Below are 26,709 nucleotides of genomic sequence, written 5' to 3' on the forward strand. Positions count from 1 at the left end.
TTGAAGAAGGGCACTATCCTACTTCTCCCAGATTATGGACCCATTAGTTTACTGAAGATTCTTCTTAAACAATAAGCGGGTTTCTTCTGTGATAAATTTCCTGTCTGATATAAGTTTTTGTTTCTCAAGCCAGTATTTTACATAAGGGATGAATGCACAGTAGAAATGATCATTCTATTACTGACCTTTCATCATTCTGTAGCAAATTCAATCAATAACAACACAGGCTTGTAATTTTTAATAACATTCCTTGCCCTTTGATGAATTATGAGTTAAAGGATATGGGTTCCATAAACCTCTTCAGCTAATGATGCTTGTTTTGTAGGCTACAATTCATGTACGGGGAAGTTTTGTGTACATTGCTTCAGTGTAAGATCCTTGTTCACCCGAAGATGCTCCATTAAGACATCCATTGGTTTGTTACAAAATGCACAGTAGTTGATAACCTGATTGTGTCCATTTTATTTCCATTGCTCTTAGAGCTTCAACTAGCCTGGGTAGATTTGGTGGGCAAGGCACAAGATGGTAGATAAAGGGACATCACTGTTACTTAACCATGCATTTTCTCTGCAGCGAAATAGCATCGGGGCAATCACTGAGGCATTTTGAGACCATCTTTTATGGCTTGTCTAGTGGGATGGGAGAAGTCCTTTTCTTGGTGGTGTTTGGATGTTAATTGGCAGATATTGTGTGTAGGATGTTGACAGAGTCAGTTACTTTATCATATTTTAAACATATGCTCTTCCAATCCATTCACTTTGGATGCATTGAACACTTTAATCATTCCTGGTAGTGTACACCCCAAGCTGAAAACTCCAGGAAGTATGGCATCAATGTAAAGGAAATCTCTTAAAATCAAACTCATAGCACTTTTTTATTTCATGCCAATACACAATGGAAATTGTCGCTTGAACACCATTTGTTTATGGTTATTAGGCCTAGTAATTAGATCTCTTGAAACTTAGAACCCTAGAAGGCATTACAGACCTCCTGGTTAGAACCTTCTGGTCCTGAGGGAATGTTGGCATATCACCCACCTGGTGTATCACTTAGACTTATCAGAATTCATAGCTAGGATCTCCTAACAAGTTGGACAATAAATGCGTGGAACACAAAAACAGGGGTATATTTAAATTGAAAATTAATTACATAAAGTCATTTTGGAATGAGCTGGAAGCACAGCCTCTGCTGTAAAGAATGGATAAACATCCTATGTTATACTGATAGGATTCTACTATGACGAACTAAATAGGCCTCGCTAAGCAACAGCTTCTCTTGTCCAACATACTTCCAAGACAAAAGAAGACCCGAGATCATTTATTATCAATCGCAAATGCTAACTTAGGCAGAAGTCCTCCAACGTTTGTTGACTCATATTCACCATCTCTGTATGGACTAATTTAATTACTTAATGGTAGATTCCGTTTACTAGTTCAACTTGGTGGGTTCCTCAGGAAGGTATATTACTTAATACCAAACAGACCATAGGTACAATATTGAAATGAATGAATGGCAATCTTGATGTGAAATTTTTCCATGCTAAGATCATTGCGTATAGTACTAGATTTGTTTTTTTTTCATGGTCATGGAGATGAGGTGGTCATCTACCATATTTATCAGCACATAAGATGTATAACATATAGGTAACTCCCCAGCTTTATGAGGGTAATTTTGGGGAAAAAAATTTAAGAACTGTTCATCACACATGATTTATAGGTTTAAAGTTCTCTAATGGTTTAAAAACATTTAAAGTCTCTCTAAAGTTCTCTAACATTTAAAAAACATTTAAAGTCTCTCTAAATGTTTTCTATATAGAGAAAACCATTTTGTTCATATAAGAACTGTATATTGGTGTTAGGCCAGGAGTGGTGGCTCACATCTGTAATCCCAGCACTTTGGGAGGCTGAAGTGGGCAGATCACCCAAGGTTGGGAGTTCAAGACTAGCCTGGTCAACATAGTGAAACCCTGTGTCTACTAAAAATACAAAAACTAGGCAGGCATGGTGGCAGGTGCCTGTAATCCCAGCTACTCGGGAGGCTGGGGCAGGAAAATCGCTTGAACCTGGGAGGCAGAGGTTGCAGTGAGCCAGACTGTGCCATTGCACTCCAGCCTGGGTGACAGAGTGAGACTCTGTTTCAAACAACAAACAAACCCTGTATATTGGAGGCAAAATGAAATGAGAACTTCCTTCTATTTTACATCTTTTTGAGTTGACCACTATAGGCACACTGGAGGCAGAATAGCTTTTGTATATGTTTAGGCATGAGATGTGGGTGCCTTGATTTTACTAAGAGGTTGTGAACCCTCCAGTTTCTCAAAGCATATGAGTCTGTCCAAATAAATAATACCAAATATCTGTATTTAGGAAAGTTGAACAGAATTACAACATTGAATTGTGGCATGTCACGTTTAATCAAAAGCCTGGTTAAGAAAAACAGGCACAGAGGATTGCTTGAAGGGTATGCCATCTACTCATTCCTTTATAAACTTTTGATGATTGTATCTTTCTAGACCAAAAGAGAGAGTGACTCCTTGGACCATGCTCCTTCAGCTCCTTGCTGACCTGCATTTCTCACCATACAGTTTAACTCTAGGCCCCTACTGAAAGTTCCATAAAAGGAAATTGTTCACAACTTGCTGTATATGTATTGTATGAAGGTTTTGAGAATTTTATAATTTCTGAAAACATAACTTCTACCTCCTAGAAGAGTTTTTAAGCATTTATGCCAGAAAGAGTGTTTCTCCTTTTTTACTTTTTAAAATAAAAATTGCTTAATTTTAAGGTGTACAAATGGATGCTTTGATATAGTGAACTGCAGTCAAGCTAATTAACCTATATATTTCTTCAGTCACCATTATGTGTATGGTGAGAACATTACAATTTATTCTCTTAGTAAATTTCAAGTATACATTATTAACTATAGTACCCATGCTGTACGTCGGATCTTTAGAACTTATTCATCCTGTATCACTGAAACTTCATACCCTTTGATAAACACCTCCCCATTTCTCCTGTCCTCCTGCCCCTCATAACTACCATTTTCTTAGATTCCACATATGAGATCAGGCAGAAATTTTCTTCTGTATCTGCTTATTTCACTTAGCTTAATGTCCTGCAAGTTCGTCCATGCCATTGCAAGTGATGTTATTTTCTTCTTTCTAAAGGCTGAAGAGTACTCCATTGTATGTGTGTGTATAAAACAATTTCTTGGCCAGCCTCAGCACTTTGGGAGGCTTAGGTGGGAGGACCGCTTGAGCCCAAGAGTTGAAGACCAGCCTGGGCTTCATAGTGAAACCTCGTCTCCACCAAAAAAGAAAAAAAAAAATTAAAAATTAGCTGGGCCTGGTGGCACATACCTGTAGTCCCAACTACGTGGGAGGCTGGGGTGGGAGTATTGCTTGAGCCTGAGAGGTCAAGGCTGCAGTGAGCTGTGATCATGCCATTGCGCTCCAGCCTGGGCAACAAAGCGAGACTCTGTCTCTAAACAAAACAACACAATTTCTTTATCCATTCATACATTCATGGACACTTTGGTTGTTTCCACTACCTTGGCTATTGGGCATAATGCTGCAATGAACATGAGCGTACAGATATCTCTTCAAGATACTGCTTTTATTTTCTTTGGCTATACACCCAGAAGTGGGAGTGCTGGATTATATGTTCGTTCTATTTTTAATGTTTGAGGAACCTCCATACTGTATTCCATATAGCTGTACCAATTTATATTCCCCCAATAGGCATATAAGTGCTCCCTTTTCTCCCCATCCTTGCCAGCACTTATCTTCAGATGTGAGATGATACCTCATTGTGGTTTTGATTTGCATTTCCCTGATGATTAATGATGTTGAGTACATTTTCATGTGCTTATTGGCCATCTATATGTCTTCTTTGGGAAAATACCTATTCAAGTCCTTTGACTATTTTTAATGTTTTGTTGTTGTTTGCTCTTGAGTTATATGAGTTCTTTACACATTTTGGATATTAACCCCTTAACAGATACATGGTTTACAAATATTTCCTAAGTCCATAGATTACTTTTGCACTTTGTCTACTATTTCTTTTGCTGTGCAGAAGCTTTTTAGTGTCATATAATCCCACTTTATTTTTGCTTTTGTTGCCTGTGCCTTTGGTGTCATATCCAAAAAAGTCATTGATAAGACCAATGTCAAGGAGATTTCTTCCTGTTTTCTTCTAGAAGTTTTATAGTTTCATGTCTTACAATGTCTTTAATCCATTTTGAGCTCATTTGTGTGTCTGTTGTAAGATAAGGGTCCAATTTCATTGTTTTGCAAGTGGATACACAGTTTTCCCAACAAAATTTGCTGAAGAGACTGTCCTTTTCCCATTGTATATTTTTGGCACTCATGTCAAAAATTGCCATACATGTGTGGGTTTATTTCTGGACTCTATTCTGTTCTACTGGTCTGTTTTTATACCAGTACCATGCTGTTTTGATTACTATAACTTTATAATGTAATTTGAAATCAGGAAGTGTGATGCTTCTAGTTTTGCTCTTTTTCCTCAAGATTGCTTTGGTTATTCAGGGTATTTTGTGGTTCCATACAAATGTTAGGATTATTTTTCATATTTCTGTGGGTAATATAATTTTAAAATTTTGATAAGGATTATACTGAATTCATAGATTGCTCTGTATAGTTGGGAATTAAGGTAGTATGGTGGGTAGGAAGCTCTAGTCCACATGTAGGCCCTCGTGGTGATTTTTACCTACTAACTTTATCCTTGCATTCATCTTGTAAGCCAGTTCTTATTGTCCCTTCATCCTAATTTCTTTATGCATTTTTACATCTCTATCCTATTGTATGAATGTATGCAAACGACCTCAAATGCCATTAGGATGGATACGAAAATATGGGTGGAAATTTAATACAGACATTAAATGAGATTTGTAACCATGTTTAAATACAGATATTAAATGATATAACAATTATGACAAGGCAGTTATAAATAACTTTTCCTTAGTAATATATATTTACTTTTTAAAGTACACTAAAGAGCTACCATATCTAGGGTTAGCTAGGAAAGAGCAACGGCACCATCCCGGGAGTCCACCCCCTTGAAAGATTAGACTCCAATTTTGATTTTTGACTAGTCTCCATGTTGCAAAGTCCTTCAGTTATTCATGTACATTTTATCCTCTTAGAAGATGAGGGTCTTTTCACCCACAAGTTGTACAGAAGAGTGTAAAGGACATGCTCTGAATGTCAGGAAACCAGGATCCTGGGAAGTTTATCTCTGCAAGTAGTCCTGTAAAGGGCCTTGGACAAGTCATTCAACCACTCTGAGCCTCAGGGACTAACAGCACTAAAATGAACGAAGTGGCTGGAAGGAATTACTCTCTCTTGTCCCCTATAGCCCTATAGGGGTTTTAATTCCAAGACCATCTGTCTACATGGAGTAGAAATGTTTGCCTTTCATTCTCTCCTCATGCTAATTCAAGTTACTTGTCAACCCAATTCTGTACTGGATGCATGACGCCTCCTTACTCTGCCTCTAGGGCACTTTCACTAGTTAACTTTTACTAGGCATTTTATGGAAGTGCTAGATGCCAATGCAGTAATGCAGATTATATCTAAAGGAGGAATGAAACAATGCAAAACAATCTCGTTGTGCAATACACTTTTATTTTCCTTTTACCTTTGCAGTCATCTTTGAGTAATCGTTGTGTAAACAATAGAATGGAATGAAATTACATTAAATTGTATGCAAATGGCTCTAGAACACCTTAACAATTATGACAAGGCAATTATAAATAACTTTTTTTCCTTAGTAATATATATTTGCTTTTTAAAGTACATTAAAGAGCTGCCATATCTAGGGTTAGCTAGGAAAGAGCAATGGTACCATCCTGGGAGCCCACCTCCCTGAAAGATTAGACTCCAATTTTCAAAATCCTAAGGTTTACTAGTTCCATAATATATAGTCAAGCAGAGGGCTACTTGGGTTGAAAGTATTTATTCTTGAACCTTAACAGCGTTTTACCTTTTAGTCATTGCACAAAACCCTTTCAATTTTCACTCCAGCTGGGTATTCTGCAAAATTTCAAGTAAAACTCAGATTCTGATATTTTCAAGTTTATCACCTTTAGAATAACAAATCCTATCACTTAAGGAGAGCCAAATCAGAGATGGGTATATAGTTAGCAATCTAACAGAATGGCAACATTTTACATAGGATTCTAAACGGTCCAATGAAGCAAAACGTAACATATGCCACCTTATATAGAGGACATTTTAGATCTGAGACTATTCCAGAGTAAAGCAGCCTCAGGCACATTCTTAATGTGAAAGTTTGCAAGGCACCTCCCTCTCCCAAGAGACAGTCAGATTGTAAATTGGCTTTTAGGCAAACAAACTAAAAGAATAAGCATCCAAATTCCTAATTCAGTCATTTCAAAATTTAGAAGTTACAAATACTCCAAAGATAGACCCAAAACTTTTTGTTTAAATAACGAGATTAACTGCAAGAAGCATATATTCAAAACCCTTTTTTTCTTATAGCTAAGGTGTGTAATGCATAAATATATGAAAAATAAAATTCACAGTCAGTTTTAAAACTAGAATTCAAGTTTGGCTAATAAATCTTAATTTTATAAGTATATTAATTTCTAAATACAACATAAAAGAGGCAGTATTGTCAGATGTACAATTAAAGTATTATAACAGAAATAACGACAATGAAAGGAGAAATAGGCTTCTGGATAGAAAATTCCTTTTGTTGCCAATAAATAAGACCACCTGAGTGTATTTCAGATTCTTTTCACTTAAGGGATATCCAAATTGATTGCTAAGAATATTAAATAGCCTTTGGAAAAATTAGCAACAGTCGTGCAGCTGTGGCATTTGCCTGTTCTTGTACTGTGGATTGCTAGAGAATAAAGCAGAACTCGGAGTGTTGTAAGTTTTAAAAAATTATTTTTTTATCCAATTTTGTTGAAGCTGGCCTCTTCACAATCTTCTGATTTTGCTGGGAAATGGGAGTGAGGGGGTGGGAAGAAATGGGCAGAAAGAGGGAGGGTTGAAGGGAGTGTGTGGAGGGGGGTGGGACATGACAGATCAGGGTGACATCAAGGGACATACATCAGCTGACACTCAACTGAGCAAACCCAATCAGCTTCACCTCGTCAGGAATCTCCGACCCATCACAGCCAGACGCCTGGAAAGGGAAAAAGAAAGCCTCAGTGCTGGTTTGCTGCTGCTGCTGCCGGTTGTTAACGTCTTGTTCCTATGACGGCAGATCTAAGCAAAGGCACAGTTGGTATGGGACCATGTGTCCCATTTCTTCCAGAAGAGAGATGCCAGCCACTCTCTTGAATGGCTCCTGGAAGCTAAGTGCTGTCAGCATTGTGGCCAGATCATGCTATGAAGTACGGAACAGAGGTGGGAAGGGATTTGTTATCCATTAAAATACCATGCCCAGGCTGGAAGTTTTGGAACAGTCAATGAAACACCACTGCTAAGAAACCACAAACAAATTTTTCAACAACTAGATACAATTATTTTAAATATACTTTCTAACTAAATCACCTTAGTAATCATTCTGAAAACAACATGAAAATAAGCAGAAGAGATCTAACAGGTCATTCAGGAGTAATTTAGTTTTTACCAAACTCATCTCTTCTCTAAAACTTGCCAGAAAAAAGGCATCACCAAGTACTGGGATGGGCTCATTAGAGAGAACTGCTATATAAATACCAGTGAATAAATTTTACAGGGAAAGGTATTATAAGAATTCTTTTCTATAAAAGAATTTTGTAATATTTTCAGACATATTAATTGCCTAAAATTGGCCAAAATTATGGTGTGTCAAATACTTTATTTTTCTTACTTCAAAATCAGAAAGAACTGGAAAGAAGCCATTGCCGTGGCTGGGCGCGGTGGCTCACGCCTGTAACCCCAGTACTCTGGGAGGCCGAGGCAGGCGGATCATGAGGTCAGGAGATTGAGACCATCCTGGCCAACACGGTGAAACCCCGTCTCTACTAAAATATAAAAAATTAGTCAGGTTTGGTGGCACACGCCTGTAGTGCCAGCTACTCGGGAGGCTGAGGCAGGGGAATCACTTGAATCCAGGAGGCAGAGCTTGCAGTGAGCCGAGATCGCACCACTGCACTCCAGCCTGGCGACAGAGCGAGACTCCGTCTCAAAAAGAAAGAAGCCATTGCCCTTCAAACCTCTCACTGGTCCTAATTAATAAGTTATTTTCATTTCTTTCTGACCTCTCCCCCTTGCTTTTAGAGAGACACTCAGAGTCTCTCTCTCTCTCTCTCTCTCTCTCCTCAGATCACCATTCTAAGCTGCCTCTCATCCTACAGTACATAAATCAGAATTGGACATTACATAAGAAAAACAAGGAGGGGAGAAAAAAGTATGATGAATGGGAATGGGCAATTAATTACCAAAGGATCATACAATCCTTTTCAGAGCCTAATTCCAGCTAAATTATTGTCACAACAATTAGTTTCCCATGGAAAAGTGCACTTTCCAATCACCACAATTAACCTGCTTAGCACTGCTTGTATATATTTAGATTACGTACTGTATTGTTTTGTGAACTGTACTGTTCACAATGTACCAGCATCAACTCTAGCATTTTCTATTAAATAAGTAGCTAACTATAATGTTTGTACCTTGAATATTTTCAAATGATTGTCTTTAAAATAACATTCTATCTATGTAAGTAGTTATGCTTATGTAAAAAAGTCACTAGTCTAAAGGATAAAAATATTAATCAGTATTTAAAGAAAGGAATTTACTTTGTACCTGTCTAGTGATATCTCTGGTTTCATTTGACAGATAAGATATTCAGTGAAGTAAAATTGTCATTGTTTGTGTTGACAGTGGCAATGAGGTCTGAAATGCTCTTCCTCTTATCACCTTCAACAAAGTAGTACAGGCATAAAGGGCATTTTGGCTGAGGTATTTCTGGTGGTGTCACACTGACACTGTAATATTCACCTTCCCTATCCATTTCCTCCTTGTGTTATCACTGTTTCTTTATCTACCTTCCTAAATCTTCCCTTCTCTCATGTGTAGCTCTTGTTAACATCATTTACTCAACCCACTGAATAATGGCAGACAACTGTGTAATTAACAGGCAACTGACAAACATCCAAAGACAAATTACGGCTGCTGGTGGTGACAAGAAGGTCAGATTGCCAAATGTGAAATACACCAATGTACTTCAAAGCTTCATCAGAAATTTGGCAATGTGAATATCAGGAGGTTAAAATGACTAGAATAAAACTACAGTATCCAATAGTGGTTGAACTGACTAGAAATGAGAATATTAAATCCTTTCTTGTGAAGAGTAATGGAAATGAGAACTTACTAGGGTAGGTGATAAACCAGTGGTTATGGTGAGAACATCACAGAAGGAGTCTTCACAAAGTCCCTACCCACCCTGGGTCCTCAGTGCCTCCCATAGCTACACTGAAATGTCTGTCTCCTGGCCAAGACCTTTGGCTGTTTGCTTCAAAGCGCTCAGCCCTCCTTCCTCTGCTACCTGGGCTCCCACTGCTGAGTCCAGGGCTCTCTCAGCCTGCAAAGCACAAATGAGGGTGATATGCAAACGACTCTGAAATTCAGAGAAAGGAACCAATGACCCTTCAAAACAGCAATGTTCAAACTTTGGGTTCTCAGGCTCTCTTGATACTCTTAAGAATTATTGAGGAGTCGAAAAAGTATCTGCTTATGTGGGTTATACTCATTAGACTGACTGGTCTTAGAAATTAAAACTGAGAGATTTAAAAAGTATTTTAAACATATTATTTGAAACTATGTCGATATTAAAGTAATAATATAAACAGTATATTTAAAAACATAAAATAGGTTTACATAGGTTAATTATACTATCTTAAAACTAAAACATTTAAAAAATATTCCTTTACTAATTCATTAAACTTAACAATAAACTGATTACATACAAACATAAATAAAATCTTTATGAAAAATAACCATAGTCCCCCTACCCACTGCAAGAAAACTCAAAGAGTGGCATGACTTTTACATTTCCTCTTTAATGTCTTGCTTAATAAAAGACAGCTGGATTCTCATACCTACTTCTGTATTCAATCTACTGTTTTATGCTGTTTACCTGGAAGTACACGAAAAAAAAAAATCCAGCCTCATACAAATATGTATGAAAGAGGGGAGATTATTTTGATAGCTTTTCCAAATAGTTGTGGATATCATTTGTTACTGCACTAGAACTTGCCAAGTGACAGTTTCTTTAATGTAAGTTGCAATGTACACTCTGAAACCACAGTATTTTCGTACCCTGTTACCTTAAAATCTATTGGTCTACCTTGCACTTTGAGTGGATCTTTTACCCATGCATGACTTTAAGCATCACTGACTTATGCAGATCTTCTAAATGGCTGACATGTTTCATTATACAATATGAACAATTCATTATACAATGTCAACAAATCATATTCATTAGTAACACCCATCACCAATCTCATCAGAAAAGTCTAAATACTGGATTACTGTCAAGCTTACAGTAGCAATACAAGTTTTCCAAAATCCTATTTTTGCTTGAAAGCTTGAATTTATTATCAACAACAAATATTGTCAGATTTGTTTATTTATTTATATTTTTTGAGACAGAGTCTCGCTCTGTCACCCAGGCTGGAGTGCAGTAGTGTGATCTCAACTTACTGCAACGTCCGCCTCCTGGGTTCAAGTGATTCTCCTGCCTCAGCCTCCCGAGCAGCTGGGACTACAGGTGCCTGCCCCCACGCCCAGCTAATTTTTTTTTTTTTTTTAATTTTTAGTAGAGATGAGGTTTCACCATGTTAGCCAGGATGATCTTGATCTCCTGACCTCGTGATCCGCCTGCCTCGGCCTCCCAAAGTGCTGGGATAACGTAAAGGGGTGAGCAACCGCTCCCGGCCATCGTTTTTTTTTTTTTGTTTGTGTTTTTTTTTTTTTTTTTTTTAAGTGTCAGTCTTACTTTCTTCATTTTGAAAAAAAGTCTGCCAAATATCTGAGTCTGAATAACTACAGTTTGTCAGCTATTCTTTCAAGTAAAAATGATGTTTCATGAAGAAAGAAAAAGTATGTAGGTAAGCTTAAACCAAACAATCTCACAAGTGCTTTTCCTGGAGCCTGTCAATGTACACCCAGATAATGAAGGAGTGATTCCCACTTCATCACGCTGAACACTGAAAAGATGTGTCCTGTAGCTGAAATTCAATGAAGTCAGTAATGTTTCCTGCCTTGTTAGGAAAATTCTCAAGTGAAACTGGCTTTGCTTTTTCACAGTGAGTGACAGTGCCTGGCTTTGAGGAACACAACGACTATTAGTGCAGTCTGATGTTGCTGTATGTGTACTGACATTACCAGTTTTACCCACCATGGCTTTACACCAACATCAACACAGTGGAAAAGGCAAGTCACAAAGAGTTTTGATATCCAGGGTCACCTAGAAGGGCTCAGGGAAACTCAGAAGTTTGAGGCCCATGCTTCAGAATGTGCTATCCCAAAATACGCCACTCTTCTATTTCATTGTTTTGAGTTAAAGACACTTTAAACAACAACAGCAACAGATGCAGGAAGGGCCCTCTGAGTTTCCTAAAAGCAGGAGTTAAAACTCCCATGCGGAAGGTTTCCTCCCTGCACCTGGAAGAAGAAAGATATTCTGATCACCAGAGGTGGGGAGCTGAAGTCCCTGACAGACATCTACACAAACAAACCTTGTTAAACTCATCCTCGTGTTCCTAGTCACTTCTCCACAATGAACTCTCATCCCAGACCCCACTGCCTTGCCCCTTTCATCATTTACTGCTTTGTCCAACTCAGTATATGTGCTCAATTCTAACAGGGTCTTCATTTCTTTATGAGGCTTCTCAGGTCATATAAAACTTAGATTAAATAAATATGTATGCTTTTCTCCTGTTAATCTGTTTTATGTCAGTTTACTTCCAGGCCCAGCCAAAAATCCCTAAGAAGGCAGAGGTAACAGTCTGCCCCCCCAACCAAAGGAAAATGTATACATTATCAGGGAGCTAGTGTGACAGTGTATGACACCATGCACGCTTCACTCAGGGTGTATTCTGATTCCTGAACACCCACCTCCTCCCCCCTCCTGCCATGACAGCAGGTGTGGCCTGCACCCCACGGAGGAGCTGAAGTTATGGTTGCCTGGCGTCACTGACAAGGAATGCCTCCACCCCAAATGCGGGTGCACTCTGGAATCCTCAGACCAGGAGAGTCTGAGGTGGCCCCCACCATAGAGTCTGAGAACCACCGGTCTATCCCAGTGCTTCCCAGTGTGAAACTACAAGTTTCCTTTAAAGCACTGGTTCTCAAACTTCAGCCTGCATCAGAATCACCTGGAGGGCTTGTTAAAACGGATTCCAGTGTCCCACCCCACAAGAGATTCTCATTCCTTAGTCCTGAGATGGGGGTCCTAGAATTTACATTGTAATCCAGTTCCCAAGGGAAGCTGACACTGTCAGTCTCGGGGCCACAGGTGGACAGCCACTCTTTTAGGCTGGGAGTAGGAGGCACAGAGCTGCCACGTGGACCTTCTGGAACTGGAATTTTCCTTGAAGATCTTTGTCTCACTTTTCTACCCCTTCAGTAGGAGGAGAAAGTTAAAACGCTTAGGGAGTTTTTACCCCATTTCAGGCTTGACTTTACCTGCACTTTGCAAAATGTTGCCTTAGTCATGCAGCCTCCAATTATGCAGAAGCTGAGAACCTCTAAAAAGAAGTCCCTTTAGTCACTGTGAAAATGCTTATGAAATTTCTATCTGCAATACATATAGTACTATTAAACTTCAGTAACTAAAACCTATAATGCTTATGTTAATGTGTACCAATTAGATGTTAATTATATGTTCTCAAAATTTGTATTCTGTCTTCAAGGGCAAATTAAATGTATCTTATTTCATGTTTTTTCTAATGCATTGAAAGCAGGAAGATTCACCTACTTACAAAACTGCCCAGTCGTCCATTCAAAAATGGCTTAAAAATAAAGACCTGTCTCAAGGCTTACAACAATAAAACAGTACTAATACATCAAACTCAGAGCACATAACAGTTGAGCTGAAATGCCCTCTATGCCCAAACCACTTTGTTAAAAGTGAAGAGAAGAATCTGATCTCCCAGCCCCTGGCCATACCAACAATGGAAATCCTACTTATTAATCTCCCTGTGGAATGCTTCTCAGGGTTTGCTGAACACTGGAACCACCATGAAGTCCTTTTAATATTCCCACAGCCCAGGCTGCACCAAGAGCAATTAAATCAGAGTATCTGTTGTAGGACCCAGACACTAGGTCCTACAACAGGACCCATTTCACATCTTGGGAACGCCAGGCTCTCTGGGGTTAATTTGCCCAGGATCACACAGTGGAAGCTGCAGACTCACCACTGGTCTAGACTCAAAGCCCACGCTCTCAACAACCATTCATTCCTGGAGGCAGACCCCTGCGGCCTTAGGCATTCAATGTTTAAAGTGTCCCAGCGCCCGAGTGAAACCACTGTGCAGGGAGGTAAAGAACCACAGTATCATGACACTGCTGTTCTTTAGATAATTTTCAGGCCCCTGACATTTTCCTTTAAAAAGTAATGAAAGGCACTGAGATTAAAATAATGATAAACAGCTGAGAGATAAAGGGACCATGCGCAGCAGCAGCTTATGAGGAAAAACGCTGCTAAAATGCTTTGATCTTTTATTCCTGAATAAAATAACCAAGTTGATGAATGAGGGTAAATGCATTTGAATCTCTGCAGTTTATCGAGATGTTAGCGTCCTACGCAAGATCAGGCCAAAAACCAGTTCAAATTAGCTCTGTCAAGTCGATCTCAAACCGGCTGGCAGCTGATAGCTACAAAGAAACCCTCCTGGAGCTTAACAAGGGCTGGACAGAAAGTTAAGTGACAGAAATAAGGTCCCTCGTGAGTTTGGTTTTCTTTAACATCTTTATCTTTGGCGAGAATAAACTATCAATTTCCATTTACTGTGAATACCACACTACTACATTTTCAAGCTGTAATGGGAAGGAAAACATATATGGAATTGTTTCTAAAACTCTCCTGTGCCTGACAGGCCACTATTACTCAATCTGCTGAAGGTACAAAGGAGATTCAGTCTCAGCCAATGTAGACTCAGTCCCAGCCAATGTAAATGTACCCGCTCATCCAAAAGGAGGAATCTACAAAATGACAGAAAACTGTACAACCCTAAGGCCGCAGGGGTCTGCCTCCAAGAATGAATGGCTGTTGACAGCACGGGCTTTGAGGCTAGACCAGGGGTGAGTCTGCAGCTTCCAGACTCAGGATCTGTGTGATCACTGTGTGATTTTGGGCAAATCAGAGAGCCTGGGGTTCCTGAGATGTGAAATGGGCCTGCTACCAGAAATAATGGTAAAGCAGGAGAGCTGGAGGGGTGGGGGCAGACCAGGTTTCATTAGCCATGTCCCAGGTATGTGGTTTACAATAGGGCAGAGGACACACTGTGTCTGCTACATTTTGGGATTGTGGGAGGATTACTCTGGCTACAGCCACAGGGTGGTAAACAGAGCCAAAAGCTGGCAAATTGGTGGCAGGGAGATTAGTTTCTGAAGATGACAGAATCCTGCTTGGGTGCAGGAAATGGAGATGCAGGGAAGAGGACAGAATCCAGAGAGAATTTAAGAAACATATAAGCCGATTAGGAGATGAGGGAGAGTTTTACATTATTCTTATGGTTTACCTAGAGACTGTACAGCGGCTGTTTTCACAAAATCTTCGGTAGTAGGAAAGGGCCAGGGTTACTGTTCCTCTTTCATAATAAAATAAGAAAAGTCCTGCATGAGAGTTTCAGACTCTTATCTCTGTTTGCATGTAAAAAATTAGGAAAATGTTCTGGAGGTGGTATTTAAAAAATGAATAAAGGGACATACATTGGCTTGAAATACTGACACAGGATGCCATTTTCTTATCAATATACTCTCATATTAAAAAAAAAAAACACACACACACACACACATTAAGAGGCGACAGTGTCATCCCAAACTAGAAGAGGGATTTTCCCATTTGTTAACCTAGCACTCTACATCTGAATAAAATGTTACTTTCTTATCAAAGCAAAAAGAATTCCTTCAGATATCTCTTTTCTGTGAAAATCTCTGTGTTTTTCTTTTATCACACAGCCTAGCTATCTAAAATTAGATGGGAAGCAAGACCCAGAAAGTTAATTAGCACTAGGCTCACATTTACTGTAACTAATCATTTAGCATTTTTGGTCACCCACATTTTCCATTTAATTTCACAAATATAAAAAAGATCATCAATGTATGTTGTGCACAGCAAAGTGTTTGCCATCTAGATCTAAAATTGCTTCTGGGATTCTGACCAGCCTTTGATAAAATTAACTTGTGATTTTTTAAATGTGCCTTAATGTACTGTTTGCTAAAACTTTTTGGAAAATGGTCACTTTGGACTATCTGCACTTCTCTCCATTTCTGACCACCCAGGATGTCCAGTACTCTGTATCTCTGTGGCCACCTAGTACTTAAGTTTAAAATCTACTAGTGCAGAATAACTGTTGAAATATCTCCTTTCTACAAAAATCTGCTACTGTGATTTGAAATGTGGAAGTAAAATGTTGTGTCTTTGCTCGCCAGCCTTAAGTTGTTCTACAATTGCTTCCAATTACCTAAACCATTTCTACAACAATCAGCCTCTATTTTTAAAAGTTAGAACCACTTGGCTTTTGTCTTAGGAAAGCTTTATTAAGAGTGTTGCTTTGAATTCAGTGTAATTTTGTCTTAATGGTCAAGTTGCGATACAAACTGTAAGCAACATGATCTAGGCTTCTCACATGGCCACTCTTAGTCAAAGGTGTGATGATAAAAGAAAAAGCTATGCTCATAGAAGAGGAAATTTCCAGTTACAGTCAGAAAACGTTCCCTAATGTTGCAGAGTCAAATGTTTCCAAATGCAAAAATTGATTCTAAAAGAAAACAACAGCAGCAAAATTACAGAGTAGGTTATTAAACTAGATTATTATTCCCTGCTGGCACAGCATGGCAAAATATTACCTCCTTCTTTCCATAACTTTCCACTTACCAACTTAAATGTCAATGTTTTTAAAGCTTTGGGATCATCTACAATCTTCTGTAAATTAGCAGCCACTGTAAAACACAAACATAGAGAGAAAGTGTTCAAATTATTTCTAGTAACACTGGATTTTCACATCAGTGACTCAGAAAATTTGACTAATGATGCAATAAATTGCAAAATCATTTCTTTCATAAACATTGCAAAGTCCATATAAATGATCAAATTACTCTTACAGATATTTTCTGCAACAACTGATATTATTTCAGCAATCTTGTATCTATACACATCTAAATTAATCACTATATGTCAACTCTGCATTTCATATAATAAAATCTGAAATTACTTTCTAATGGAAAGTAGAAATGATAGCAACCCCCAGTGTTTCTGCCACTTGGCTTCTCTAAATATTCATTACTAAGAAATGTATTAGCCAGGAGAGGGCAGTACAAAACAAAGAGGAGAGGTAGTGGGGAGAAAAAACAAAAAACAAAAAACAAAAAAAACCAAACCTTTCTCTGGAAATAGAAGGTCAGCACATTTGAACCCCTGTCCTATAAATTCACTCAATTCTCTGAACCCATTTTTATCAAGGCAACAAAACACCGTGGATAACCTCTACAACTCAAGCGCATGTTTTAAGGCTTTCAGAGCGCAATGATCTGTCAAACCAGGGAAGTGCCACCTTGAATAATAGCCAAGTTCGCTGAACAGGGTCAAGCACTAGACTAGAGGCTGTCAGGTTGGAGCTCAGTGCTGTAGATATGTTTTCAGTATTAGCTGGATTCACTAGAGATCTGTCCTTGTTCTCCATGATGTAATGATCTATCTGATACCCCAGTAGAGAAGTCAGCTTTTCCTGCGTACTCCACTGGCTCAGGGTACTGCTAATGAACAGAATTATCAAAAGGTAATGTAGATGGAAACTTAAAACTTACTTTTTCCATATCCACACCTGAAGTATAAAGTCCTGAAAGTCAAATCAGGGCTACTGCTTAGGGAAGGAGAAGTTACTGCTGAAGAATTTATGGGAGAATATCCTGTTTGTCATTTTTATTTTTTTAATGAGTAAAATTATCTGCTGCTTCAGTAGTTAGATATTGAAAAGTTATCTGAATTTTTTAAGATAAAAAAAATTTAAGATAAAATAGTAAACATATAAGTATTTTGAGAAAAGGGTTTCAAGTAGAAAATTTATAAGTAGAAAGTAGTAAGAAATCTGTGCAAATTTTAATTTTCTCTAAGGTCGACTGACAACAACCTAGATACATGGATTTTCTGCAGATTAGTTTATTTCATTTAATCCATCAGCTGCAGAGGAGAAAAAAGAAAAATTATGTACTCAATATGGCCTATTTCTCTGTATAAACCATAATTGCAAGCATCATTTTATCTTCATTTGTTGCCCTTTTAATACTTCCATTCTGAGTGATCTGTAGTTTCATTTTTACCAACACTCCTCCCATCCACCTCCTCTTTCTCTCCTCTTTCTTTTGCCCACAAACGCAAGCACACACATATCAGGTATACCCCAGGGCACCAATTCCAGAATAGTTATCATGGCAAAGCTTCCTGTGGCCTTTCAACAGTTTTCTGAACATATTTTAGACACTAAAATCATCAAGGCATTTATGCAAGAAACATTGGCTCATGGAGTGCAAAGCTCTGCCGTAAAATCCTGTCCACCAAAGCCAGTATTTATCATGTCAGGGCATTCTGACTATATGCAAATCACAGCAAATGAACACAGTACCCATTTTCTTAAAACATAAAAGTGTTCTAATAGTTCCTCTGATTTGGGCTGATTTCATGAGTGGCCATAAATTCTTCGCATAAATTTCAGTCCTTTCATTAGAGTTTCTCGGTTAATGTGGATGATTTACTGCCTTGTTCTGGGTCATCTGTTTCCAGTCTACTCTCTAATGTTCAGTCAAAAGCAGAGGTCTAGCCTACACTAATTCACAACCCTCTCTCCGGTGTACATGTGTATACACGAGGGCCAATTTCCAGGGAATGTGTCAAGCAAGTTGGAGACTGAAGGGCAAGATGGAGCTGCCTGCATCTTAAACAATCATCCCAGAAACCACGCTCCCCAATTGTGAGTCTCACACCTTTGGGACATTAAAAATTCAAATTCTGTCTTCAGCTCAAAGCAAAAATAGCAAAACTGGCCACTTACCTGATTACTTATCCCAGCTGCTAGGCTTATTTTCAATTTGGTTGATTCTAATTTGTTGTAAAGTGCTATAAAACACCTTCATTTAACTGACATCACATAAAATTCAGGGTGATGCTAATTTTTTTTCCCGTAGCAACGCTCATTAAAAAGATGGGTGTCACTGTTTCCTCCCATCTCCTGACTGTGCACCTGGATTTCGAAAATAAAAATACTCCTTACCTCGAACGTGAGCTGAGAAGGAAGGGCTGGGTAGGGCTGGCTGTTGCTTTAGAGCTGCCTGAGCCTGTGCTGAGAACACTGACCTTTGTTTTGTAAGACACTCGAGTTTCTAGAAAATATGGGGTGTCTGAACCCTGCTTGCTCAGTAGCCACTGACTCATTTCAAATCCCTCTTGGTTTTCCCAAATAAAACTCATGCCCTTTGGTTTCTGCCGCAGACACTGTGCTATCTTCTTTGAACTAGTCCCTCCCTTCCCAGCCCACACTCTTTCTCTGTTATTTGGGCAAACAGGGACACCAACAATATGCACTGAGGCCCTCAGGGACTGTGGCCCTCAAGCCCTGTCACTATGGCTTTACCAACACTCCTCCCACCCACCTGTCACTACAGGGTATCTTTGTGGGAACAATGAAATTTTTTTCTATTTTTTCGTTTCTCTGTATCACACTTGAGGCTTGAATACCTGTCAGGGCTGGAAGTTTCTAGTTACTTTTTTTTTTTTGGAGAACATTTGGCCTAAGGTATGATAAGTATTGTTGTTTATGAAACTGTAACGGTATCATTAACAGCCACATGGAAAAGATGCTGATGCTCAGTACCTCCCTGAATCTAAATAGAGAAGGAAATAAGATCATCCTGGGGGTAATCCACTGGAGGCAAGGCAGCAGAGCCGACACTTTTTTGGCAAACTAAGTCAGGCATTCTCCAGACACTGTTTTCTGTATACATTCCTTGCACTATTCAAATTCTCCACATTTTTTAAATGTAATTTCAACTTTTGTTTCAGCTTCAGGGGTTCATGTGCGGGCTTATTACCTAGGTGTATCGTGTGATGCTGAGGTTTGGGGTATGACTGATCCTGTTACCCAAGTACTGAGCAGAGTACCCAGTACTTTTTCAACCCTTGCCTCCCTCTCTCCTTCCTCCTCAAGTAGGCCCTGGTGTCTGTTCCCTTCTTTGTATCCATGTGTACTCAACGTTGAGCTCTCACAAGTGAGAACATGAGGGATTTGGTTTTCTGTCCCTGTGTTAATTCACTTAGGATAATGGCCTCCAGCTGCATCCATGTCGCTGCAAATGTTAAGATTTCGTTCTGTTTCATGGCTGTGTGGTATTCTGTGCTGTATATGTACCACATTTTCTTTACCCAATCCACTGCTGATAGGCACCTGGGTTGATTCGATGTCTTTGCTATTGTGAATAGTAATGTGATGCACATACGCATGTGTGTGTCTTTTTGGCAGAACAATTTATTTTCTTTTGGATACACACCAAGTCATGGGATTGCTGGGTTAAATACTAGTTCCGTTTTAAGTTATTTGAGAAATTATTCACATTTTGACAGTTGGAAAAATAAGTTATATATGACATTTACAGTCTACATCTATATTCTGAGTAATTAGTCAAAAGATACACTTTTTCCTGAGGTACCTACCAGCTTATTTCACACCAACCCCATGTTCTGGTGACAGTGAGTTAATTCACTTAATTTTAGCTGTTTCCAAACACAAGCTATGGGGAAAAGAGAACCAATGAACACGGAGTCTAATGTGCTACTTCCAACAGTAAAAAATTTCTAACATTAGACAAAAGCATGGTCTTGGGTTACCTGACAAGGTGATGACTTCAAAATATTGTTTTATCCAAAGAGACACCCTGAATAGATTGATGCAGAAAGGCAGCATGAAATTGCAAAGAAAGAGACAATCCAAGCTCTAAGTAAGGAGAAAAGGAGATGGTATGAGGGTAGGTTTCTTACGGATATCGCTAGAACAGTAATATAAAATTAACATTTTATTTTAATTAGATTTCTTTGAAATACAGCCACACATACAGAAAACTTACTAACTCAGTTTGGGACAAAATAAAAGATTCACCCCATTATTTTCCCTAAACCTCCAGGCTCTCATCTTCATGGGATGCACTGTAGCACAGTGTATAAGAACCTGAATTCCTGAGCCAGGGTGCCAGAGTTCAAATCCTCCTCCTGCTCACAGCTGTGTGACCTTCCTGAACGAAGTTCACTTAGCCTCCTCTTTGTGCTCAAGGCCATGCATTGGTCATTGTTGAAATGAAGGTATTAATGGTGCCTACCTGATAGGGTTTGTTTTGAGGATTAATTAACACACGTAAAGTGCTTAGAATAATGCTTGATGTATAGCAAGCGGTTAATAAATTATTCTTCTCTGCCCTGGACAATGGCAATATCTTATCTGGTTTCCTTGCCTTCTGTCTTACCTGCTGAGAGCCCTCTTTCTCATACTCACCAGAGTTACTGGAGAACCTAGATTGAGAACTGGAGTGTGTTACCTCCTTGAGCAATGCTGTTTAACTGTTTCCATCAACTTCAGGATAAAGTCCAAATTTTTAACATGGTCAATGAGAACCTCCATGGTCTGGCCTTGGCTAACCACTCCAGCTTATCTTTTGCCATTTCCTACCCTGAATCTTCCCAGGAAAGGCTCTATAACTCCATTATCCTCCAGCTCTCTATCCCTGCTCTTATCATCATGTACTGAAATAATCTGTCACAGATCTGATTTCCTCACTAGATTCAAACTCTGAAAACCCAGAAAAAATTGTATTCATCTTTGTAAAAGATTCATCTTTGAAATATATCCACATATGCAGAAACCGATGACTTCTTACCACCTCCATTGCTGCTCCCCAAGTGAGACTACCACCAACTTGCCACTAGACTCGTGCAGTAACCTGTGGTCTCACTGCTTCCACCCCGGTCCCTCAATGGCCTAGGCTTCAACCAGAGGGCAGGGGAGGCTTCTAACATGTAGACAAACCATGTTACTTTTCTATTCAAAACCCTCTGTTGGCCTTCCAGCTCTGAGTAACGCCATGGTCTCTACAATGGTCTACCAAACCCACCTGATAAGGCCTCCTGCTCCATCTCTCTTCTTATCCCTCACCACTCTCTCCCTCCCTGCTCCTGCTCCAGCCACAGAGCCTCCATGCTGACCCTGGAGCATTTAGGGCAGGGGCTCGCCCAGAACCTCTGTACCTGCCATTCCCTCTCCCGGAAATGTTCCTCCTCCACAACTCCATGACTGCCTCCCTCCCTTCCTTTCAGTTTCTCCTCAAATGTCCGTGGCTACCCTATTAACACACCCCACCACCCCCTCACTCTCTCTTTACCCAGAATTTTTCTTTCTCACAGCACTTACCACCTCCTAATATGCTATATATTTATGCATTATTTTTGGATGTGGCCCTTTACCTACTCCACATACCCAGAAAATGAGCTCCAATGAATACAGGAACTGTTTTGTTCACTACTATGTTCCCAGTGCCTGACACAGACGCATATCAATCTGTATTGAATACATGAATAAATGGAAAAATGAATCTTTGTGACATCAGTGCCCAGTACAATGTCTAGTACACTGTATTTGGTAAATATCCTCAAGGCCTTCTCCCCAGACACAAGCTCACAAAAGTATGTATACAATTTAGAGGATTCTAAGACACTAAGAATCCCACATTGAGACTCTCTGAAAGAAGAATTATTCCTGTTTTGGAAAGTTTCTACAAACATTTGTCTCCTAAGCAATAATCCGATTCATTTGCCCTGTTACGGAAAAGTAAATATGGCCTGAGAAAGACTCTGTACTTCTATATTTGAGTCCTTGTGGATGAACTGCAACCTAACTTACTAAGTAGACAAGATTGAAAACCTAACTTAGGAGTATGAGCCTGTAACAATCGCTGAGTCCTGGCCAATCTCAGCAGCCATACTTCAACGAGTCATACACTGCTGGGTGTTCAAACTGTGTTCAAATACGGCTAATGCCAAGCTGTAGCCAATCCAGTTGTTTCTGTACCTCACTTCTGATTTCTGTATGTTACTTTACGTTTTTTGTCCATAAATTTGTCTGACCATAAGGCACCCCTGGAGTCTGAATCTGCTATGATTCTAGGGGCTGCCCAATTTGTGAATCATTCATTGCTCAATTAAACTCCTTTAAATTTAATTTGGCTGAAGTTTTTAACAGATGGTGTCAGAAGTGGGATCCGAAGAAGAGCTTCTAATGACACCAGGAGCACTGAGTGAACATGCAAGGTAACTGCAGGACCCACTTGTATCCATTGATCTTTCGGAGCAGCTGGAGATTGTGGGTAAGTTCTCTCTTAGATTTTGGAGCTCCAGCGGATTTGTGTTTTGAGCTCTCTGAGTTTCTTTGAGCAAATTTCTGATCCAAACTGGGTTTGGAAGTCATGACAGAAATTGGACTGGGTCTAGGAATGGATTTAATCTGGTAACTAACTGGCCTGGATCCAGTTAGAGGCCTCTTACATCAGACTAGGTCAGAAAGAAAACTGGTAGCAAATGATAATATTGTAGGGGTGTACAATTTGTTTCTTAAAAATTTGTGGGCATTTTTGTGTTCTACCCCTTTGTTTCATTTTTCTTGTGCATGTAGGTAGGAAAAAAACTATTGGTTAAGTTTATCAAGGGAACCCTAGAGGAAAGTCAATATTTTAGGTAAAAATGAGATTCTTAATTTCTGAAAAACTAACTTCCTTCACGCTTACACATTAGGCACAGAAAGCAGTGGAGTCTTACAGAAATGGCTCTTACTAAAGTTAACTTACTGTGGAATGTTCCGAATCAACAATGCATGGAAGTGCATTTAAAAATGAAAAGTTAAATCTGCTAATCTTTCAGCTTAGTTACTATCCCAATACAAAGGAAAAAGACTGCAGCACCAATCGGCTGCCTTTGGATAAGTAATGGGGTACATTTTACCTGAGTAAAGGATAGGATTGGGTTAGAGGCCCTCCCCTCAGTAAAGTCCCTCTCGGTTAAAAATGGATTAAAGATGTCAGGGCCCCATCAGGGGCAAGTTTGAGCCTTGTCAGTTCAATGTTGAGTGGCTGATGTCTGTGTTTTGTCTCACGTATTACACTGTGGCCAGAACAAAAAATGTTAATTGGGTTACCCCATGCAACCCCTTGGGCAGCAACTTGCAAAACTGAGAGGCTTTTGCCTGTGGAAACAAACAAACAAAAAAAGACATTTTCCTTTATGATGTGGCTTAGCCCCAGGGCTACATTGTGGCAAGCAAGGTCACTAGGGCTGCTCAGGGAAGGGGAACCCAGAACCTGGCATGTTGGCAAAAGGGTAAGAATTTCTTACCAGTCAGACTCTGGCCTCTCTCTGTGCAAACTGGTTAAATGAGTGGTAAAAGTCACCGTTTATCTCTCTGCAAAGTTTTACTTACTACAAAAAAAAAAAAAAATTCTGAGGTTGACCTTGAGCTATAGTAAATCTGGTGTGTTCTGTGTGTCTTTCCGCCTTGTTCTGCCATAAAGAGGGGTATCTTAGGATAAAATGTGTGCCTAGGACCCCACAAGCCTGCTGTTGAAGACGGCCGAGCAAACTGGTCAGTTAGGCCCTTGGGAGCTTGACCTTGTAACCATGTGGCTTTGCATTCTCTTTTCACAATGGTGGCCTGGGTGCAGGGTTCAATTCCTGGCTTTGGGAATGAGTACTTTCTGGTATGATAAGTGGGTGGGCTTTACCATTTGTTTATTCTCTTCCCCTCCATGAACCATCTTAAATTTTCCTTTTTCGAACACATTGGTCATTTGGCTAGCCAGGGTTGGGTAATACAAGATTTAAAAGGACTTTTTGTAAAAAAGTGCTATAGTTCAAAGTTAGCTTAATAAAAAGTAGATATTCAAGCTCTAACAGCCTGGGACTCCTTGGGAAAAACAGGAGGTGTCAGAGACCCTATTTGAAAAAAATCTGTTTTCCTCATGGAACCCCAGCAATTAGATATGGATAAATCTCCCTCAAAATCTAAGGGTCTGGTCTTTTTGGGATCCAGGATCTGGTGTAAAAATAGGATCGTTAATTTTTGGGCAGCTGTTTTGCCTTCCAGCTGTGCCAGGTTATTAGGGCCTAGACACTGCACACTTTCCTAGCCCTGTTCTTCCAAGGACTCTACCCTAAAGCCAGTAATCCAATTAAAAAAAAATTAAAACTGGCAAATAAAACATTTATTTGTGTAGTTATATATGTGTTGTGTGTGTAATGTTTATATAAAAGAGCTCTAATTAATTGGCTTTAAGAAACATAAGTGCTTAAATATTTTGTCAGAAAAGTAAAAACTGTAATGTCTTAGTTCATGTAACTTTAGTAATCTTTGGGAAATAAAAATGGCTTTAAAGATTATTGGTAAAATAAAGACATTTGGACTAAATTAGGCAGGTCAGATACTAGGTTTGCTAAACGCTTTAAGGTCATAAACTGCTTCTTACGCTTTTGAAATTGTTCAGTTTTCCTATTTTGGAGCATTAGATTCTAGATAAGGCCTGGGGACATGTGGAATTAGCCACGCCCCCTAGCTATGCAAAGAAGGTTATAAAGAAAATGGATTTTACACAAGAAAGGATCTTGTATGGTAAATTCTTGTCCTAAAGTAAAATAACTGGCTGTTTAAAAAGAGGGATGTTCAGGACAAGTCAAAATGTCCAAAACATGGTTTGTGTAAGTCGTGAAAAGATTTGTGAAAGAAAATTTATACATCAAAAGTCGCTGAGTTACCATTATAACACGTGATTGAGACTACTGAAAAAACAGTTTTACACGCAAGGTGTGCCAGGAGAATGAAATTCGTTTTTGATAAAAGATTGTAAGATGGCATAGGAATGTAAATTTTGCCTAATTCAGAGGGTTAAAGGATTGTTTTAAATTTAGTAAGAATAAGTTCAAGGTTTGAACAGTTGTGGAAAGTCTGTAAAAATTAATCATGTAAAAAAATTCTGTGTGTGAATATATTGACTAAATGTAAAGGTGTATTTTCTGTAAACTGAACATTGAGATAAAAGCACAAACAGGATTTTCTTAAAGCACTAATCTGCTCTTTAACAAAAATTTGTAAAGGGTTATAAAAGGTTTATGAGAAACTCACCTTACGGTTACACTGATTAAGATTGGGAAGGTTTGTCCATAAGGTTTTATTAAAAATTGGGGTAGACATTAATAGTACACTAATGCAAGGGTGAAATCTGACTTTCTCTCTTAAACAAATTTTCATGTAATATTAAAAGATAATAAAAGATTTTTGTTTGCCTTTTGAATAAACTACTGGAAAAAAAAGAAGGCAAAGACAAGAGACAGACTGTTTGAAAAGCTAAGTCTTCCCTCTATCAACAAGTAAAGGTTTTTGCCTTTAAAATTTTTTTAAGTCATCATTTTGGCAAAATGAATGACTTATGGTAACCTAGAATTCTATTTCATAATACCAAGTGTTTTAAAACTTTAATATATTTGGCCGGGCGCGGTGGCTCAAGCCTGTAATCCCAGCACTTTGGGAGGCTGAGACAGGCGGATCACTAGGTCAGGAGATCGAGACCGTCCTGGCTAACACGGTGAAACCCCGTCTCTACTAAAAAATACAAAAAACTAGCCGGGAGAGGTGGCGGGCGCCTGTGGTCCCAGCTACTCTGGAGGCTGAGGCAGGAGAATGGCATAAACCCGGGAGGTGGAGCTTGCAGTGAGCTGAGATCCGGCCACTGCACTCCAGCCTGGGCGACAGAGCCAGACTCAGTCTCAAAAAAAAAAAAAAAAAAACTTTAATATATTTGATAACCTTTCCAAAATCAAATTTCAGCTTCAAAATGGTCTTTTCTGACCTCTAACTTTGAGATGCTACAGAGGGCCCCCAAAGCATCTAAAAGAAAGGCGAGCAATTATTTAACATGTTTAGCTACACAGGAAGCATTGTCAAAAATAATAAAAAAGTTTAATCTTCTTCAGCTTATATTTTAGTGAATGATATTAATATATGTTCCAAAATTGTATGGGATTTCTAAAATTCTAATATGTCTGAGTATATGCTATCAATCATAATTATGGTTATTATGTTGTTATTGTAGACCACAGAAATAACTATATTTCTTTGTCAATTGTATTTTTAACTATAACTGTTTAAAGTCATTTCCATGGTTAAGTGCTTAATGCTGATGCAGTTCCTGAAAACTTCACAAGCATGCAAAATGTTAGAGTATAGTGTCTCTTAGGAGGTTCACGAAAGAATGGAAAGGACCCTAAAAGCACTCTTGAATACAGGTTTCTAATAACTTTACAATCACATCATTCAAACTGGGTAAGGATTCCTGGAATTTTAATGAAAAGACTGGGTTATAAAACTGCTAACTCAAGTAGAACAAAAATTTATTTTCTTTTTTTTTTTTTTTTTTTTTTTTTTTTTTGG

General features: G+C 38.9%; 1 protein-coding gene across 1 annotated transcript in view; it reads right to left on the reverse strand.

Annotated features, from left to right (window-relative positions):
• Positions 1-5,622: 5,622 nt before the first annotated feature.
• Positions 5,623-26,709, reverse strand: part of STK39 (serine/threonine kinase 39) — a 292,241-nt gene continuing 271,154 nt past the window's right edge. Inside the window, exons 17-18 of the mRNA XM_025405116.1 lie at positions 16,083-16,147; positions 5,623-7,175 (exon numbers count right to left, since the gene is read on the reverse strand). Of these exons, the coding sequence (XP_025260901.1) occupies positions 7,101-7,175; positions 16,083-16,147 (140 nt within the window). The 3' untranslated portion in view covers positions 5,623-7,100. The remainder of the gene's footprint in view (positions 7,176-16,082; positions 16,148-26,709) is intronic.

Source organism: Theropithecus gelada, chromosome 12, assembly GCF_003255815.1.
Source record: "Theropithecus gelada isolate Dixy chromosome 12, Tgel_1.0, whole genome shotgun sequence".
Lineage (NCBI taxonomy): Eukaryota > Metazoa > Chordata > Mammalia > Primates > Cercopithecidae > Theropithecus > Theropithecus gelada.